The 4,906-nt window shown below is 48.7% G+C and overlaps 2 protein-coding genes across 2 annotated transcripts; both read left to right on the top strand.

Moving 5' to 3' along the window:
• The first annotated feature begins 783 nt into the window (after positions 1-783).
• On the top strand, positions 784-2,823 carry LOC145397004 (uncharacterized). The gene has a single exon (XM_080270227.1). The coding sequence runs from the start codon at positions 784-786 to the stop codon at positions 2,821-2,823; it is 2,040 nt and encodes a 679-aa protein (XP_080126353.1).
• A 108-nt stretch (positions 2,824-2,931) lies between these two features.
• Positions 2,932-3,771, top strand: LOC145397003 (uncharacterized). Its single transcript, XM_080270226.1, has one exon. The coding sequence runs from the start codon at positions 2,932-2,934 to the stop codon at positions 3,769-3,771; it is 840 nt and encodes a 279-aa protein (XP_080126352.1).
• The last annotated feature ends 1,135 nt before the right edge of the window (positions 3,772-4,906 follow it).

Below are 4,906 nucleotides of genomic sequence, written 5' to 3'. Positions count from 1 at the left end.
CCCTTGCCTGGGCCCAGACTTTATTACAAGCTATCTAGGCATTCTCTCGCAACTTATGATGGACGGAAGTGATAGTGGCAAACCGGCATCGTCAACCTCAGCCCGAGGAGACAGCCTTACGACGGAACTTCGTCTGATCCCGGAATTTGACGGTACTTCGCACTCGGTGGTAGAGTGGATCGAAAAGCTGGAGCTGGTTTGTCGGCTACGAGGGATCTCTGATCTACACACCATTGTGCCACTGCGACTCACAGGCGGGGCTTTCTCTGTTTATCAGCAGCTCAGCAGCGTAGACAAGGGGAACTTCGACACCATAAAGGATGCACTCACCTCGGCATTTGCTGCAGACAAGTTTGTTGCCTATGAGCAGTTTGTGGACCGTAGGCTGCGTGATGGCGAGTCTGTTGACGTGTACTTGGCTGACCTGCGCCACCTGGCTACACGATTTGGAGGAATGACCGACGCCGGTCTATGTTGTGCTTTTTTAGCTGGTCTTCCAGAAGCTGTTCGCCACATTCTGAGAGCTGGTTCACACATGGAAACTATGGATATTAACCAACTTCTGAACCGTGCTCGAGCTGTTTTAGTGGATAATTACCTCAATGATGGGGCATCAGCACAACCAGCCGGCTCCAGACAGCACACAGTGGCTCCTGCATTAGTTGGTGTTGGTGGTGTGCACTGCCATTCCTGTAACCAGCCGAACCACTACGCTCGTGACTGCCAGGCTGGACGCAGTGTGCGCAGAGGTAGAGGTGGGTGAGGTAATGTGCGCTGCTTCAGATGCGGGGGACGAGGCCACATCGCTACCTCATGCCCTTCGGGAAATGGATCAGGAGAGGTGGGACCAGCGCCAGCCTCCTCTCCAGACCGTCAGTGAGAGGCGCTTTACCAGTGACTCGCTTGGTTGTTGATGGAAAGAACTGTGATGCCCTGGTAAACACCGGCTGTACTCAGAGTATTGCACACGTTTCCATGTGCTCTCGCTGGACCAAAGGAAATATCAATGTGAGGACAGTAAGCGGTGAGCTTTATATGTGTATGGGAACATGTGTGGTAACAGTCCAGCTACTGTCAGGAGTGTCCGTGTCTGTGAATGTGATTGTAGTGCCTTCCAAGCCGCTTAATTTTGACTTTATTCTGGGCATGAACGGTGTTGAAGCCCTGCAGGGAGTGATAGTGCATTCACCGGACAAAGTGCGATTTGGTATTGAGGAAGTGTGGGCTTCAGCCGTGACAGTACCTACCATACAACGAAATATTGTCGAGAGGGATTTTGAAGTAACATATGACAGTGCAGCTAAAAAATGGACAGTGTTGTGGAACTGGCGTGATAACTCAGAGCCTCCACGACTACTGAATACTGTCTCTGAATACAGGGTGCCGAATGAAGCTCGAAAAGAATATGAAAATGAACTGTGTGAATGGATTAAGGACGGATGGCTGGTTCCATACAACGAGAGTATACATGGCCCTGTGAAAGGAACTATCCCTCTGATGGCTTTCGTGCAGCAAAACAAGAAAAAAGTACGCCCTGTCCTTGATTTTCGTGAGTTGAATGCCCATCTTAATTTGCACACAGCTGAAGCGGACGTCTGCACTGAGAAGATACGGGAGTGGCACAGGCGTGGACAGAGGGTCGCTCTCATTGACTTGCGCAAGGCTTACCTACAGATACACGTTCACAGATCGCTATGGTCGTCCCAGACAGTGGTGTTCCGTGGGAGACGTTACTGTTTGACTAGACTGGGCTTTGGATTGAACATCGCACCACTAGTATTGAAGGAGGTCCTGAGTCGTGTGTTGAGCATGGACGAGAAGATAAACCGCGCCACTTCACCATACCTGGACGATATTCTGGTGGACGAAAGTGTGGCGAGTGCAGCAGAAGTGGAATGTCACCTTAGTCGTCACGGCCTGCTCTGCAAACCTCCCGAGATTGTGTCTGAAGGAGCTCGTGTGCTGGGCATTAGAGTCTGGGGGGAGCACGATCGTCTCGTCTGGAAGCGTGATAACGGCGTTGGCAAGCTACCTGAAGAGCTGACTAGGCGGACAGTGTTTTCACTCTGCAGGCAGCTAACGAGTCACCTTCCTGTTTGTGGCTGGTTGCGAGTGGCAGCGTCATACATTAAAAGACGGGCCAATGAGGTCACGACTACGTGGGACGACGAGATTAATGACCTCAGTTTGCACTCGATGCTTGCGGGCACGTTGGAGCGGGTGAAGAACTCGGACCCGGCCCAAGGACGATGGGATGTGGCGGGAGACGAAGCTATACTATGGGCAGAAGCAAGTTCACTCGCATTGGGAGCTGTGTTGGAGGTGAAAGGTGAAGTTATTGAAGACTCGTGTTGGTTACGACAGGATGAGTGCTGTCACATTAATCTTGCGGAGCTGGACGCTGTTATTAAGGGGATAAATCTTGCAATCTCCTGGAAGATGAAACAGCTGACTCTTATGACTGACTCAAGAACTGTGTTCCACTGGATCACGGATGCTCTCTCAGGAAAATCTCGTTTGAAGACTAGAGCTTCCAGTGAAATGTTGATCCGTAGGCGCCTAGAGACTTTTAAATCTATCATCGTCGAGTATAATCTGTGTCTGGAAGTAAAGTTTGTGTCTTCTACTGAAAACAAAGCAGATGCGCTAACACGAGTACCGAAGAGGTGGATGACACTAGCAAACGGGCAGACAAGCTGTGTAGCTGTTGCCAGTGTTTCAGACAGGGACATCGTTAACATTCATGAAACCAGCGGGCATCCCGGCATCAAGCGTACACTGTACTTCTGCAGAAGGCTCTATCCTACGGTTCAGAGGCAGTAGATTCTCAGTGTTCTTCAGAGTTGTCAAGAATGTCAATCCTTTGATCCGGCACCAGAGAAGTGGAAGAAAGCGGAGTTGGGGGTTTCAGAGATCTGGAGCAGAGTTAGCATGGACGTCTGTCATGTCAGAAACCAGCACTATCTGACGCTCATCGACTGCGGGCCAACACGTTATGCCATCTGGAAAAGACTCAGGCGGCAAGATGTCATCAGTGTTGTTGAACAGCTAGAGTCTGTGTTTTATGAACGTGGAGCACCTAAGGAGCTATTAACTGACAATGCTGCCAGCTTCCGTAGCTCAACGATCAAAGAGTTCGCCAGGCGTTGGGGTATGGTCATCAGGTATCAGTGTGCCAACTCTCCATCTGGTAATGGAATATCGGAGAGAAATCATCGAACCGTGAAAACTATACTGGCATGGAAAGGCTGTTCCGTAGCTGAAGCAGTGTACCGCTACAACGTTATGCCACGAGGTGATGATGCCTCATCTGCCCCTGCCAACCAGATATTTAGATACGAGGTCAGACTGCTGGGTATCGACGGAGTAACTCTGCAAGATCAGCCGGTGGAAGAACAACATCGCTTCAGCGTCGGTGATCGTGTATGGATCCGGCATCCCAGCAGACGCTGCGATTCTCGAAGCACAGAGGGCACAGTAACGCGAGTTGTATCTGCCCAGAACGTCGAGGTGGATGGTATGCCTCGTCATGTGCGTGACCTAAGGCTGGCAACATCGCTGTCTACTGCCCCAGAGGATTCACTAGCTGAAGAAAGCCCTGAATCAGAAACAGAAGATGATTTGCTAATCGATGTGAGAGGTCCTTCGAATGAGTCTACGTCAAGTGATACGTCAAGTGAAGACGAAGTAGATAGTCCAGGGAGACCACTGCCCTGTCGAGGTTCTAGGGAGCGCCGTCCAGTACGGCCGTTCCAATATAGTGATCTTTAGAAGATCAGGGGGGAGTGTTATGTCTTGTCATGCTATGTCTGTCATGCTATGTCTGTCATGCTATGTCTGTCATGCTATGTCTGTCATGCTATGTCTGTCATGCTATGTCTGTCATGCTATGTCTGTCATGCTATGTCTGTCATGCTATGTCTATGTCATGCTATGTCTATGTCATCCTATGTCTATGTCATCCTATGTCTATGTCATGCTATGTCTATGTCATGCTATGTCTGTTAAGTTGGTGCTGATTTTAGAGGTGGTAATAATGCCATTTGCCCTTTTTCCCATTTTATGTATATTTAAGAAAAGAATTCATCCTGTGTCGAACTTTGTGTTCGAATCTGTCAATTATCAAACCGACCTGATGAAAGGGTTGGCTGTTTATTGACGAGTGAGTGAGAATATAACCAGCAGTCGAAGAGGTTGTCTTCCTCCTTCCCTTGCCTGGGCCCAGACTTTATTACAAATGAGAACAAGAGTAAAGTGATGAAGTGTACGAGGTTGGTAGATGGTAGGGGGATGAATATAGTTTTGAATGGCAAGTTGCTTGAGGAGGTAGAGTGTTTTAAATATCTAGGGTCACATGTTGCTGTGGATGGAAGAATAGATGCAGAACTGAAGTTTAGAATAAATGAAGTAGGAAAGGTGCTGGGAGGAATGAAAAAGTGTTTAAATGTCGTTCGCTTAGAATGGATGTAAAGAGAAGACTGTTTGAGGGTGTTGTGGTACCGATTGCGTTATATGGGGCTGAAACATGGAGTATGGGTGTAGCAGAGAGGAAAAGTTTGAATGTAATGGAGATGAGGTGTCTGAGGAGTATGTGTGGAGTGACGCGTATGGATCAAGTGCGAAATGATGAAGTGCGAAGGAGAACTGGAGTTGTTCGGGAGATGGCTGGTAGAGTTGAGCAGAGGGTGTTGCGATGGTTTGGCCATATGGAGAGAATGGATAATGAGCGATTGGTGAATAAGATAACTAGATCTGATGTGAGAGGTGTAAGGCTGAGAGGAAGACCACGAATAGGATGGATGGACAGTGTGAAGAGAGTGCTGGATGCAAGAGGGATGTCTGTTGAGCAAGGAAGAGTGGCTGTGCGTGACAGAAATAAATGGAGAGAAATTGTGAATGAATAAGT

The sequence above is a fragment of the Coenobita brevimanus genome, chromosome 40, assembly GCF_032717465.1.
Source record: "Coenobita brevimanus isolate Jiangsu-jjx chromosome 40, ASM3271746v2, whole genome shotgun sequence".
NCBI classification, from domain to species: Eukaryota; Metazoa; Arthropoda; class Malacostraca; order Decapoda; family Coenobitidae; genus Coenobita; species Coenobita brevimanus.
Note: the sequence above shows the minus strand (reverse complement) of the source record. Positions and strands in the feature narration are given on the sequence as shown.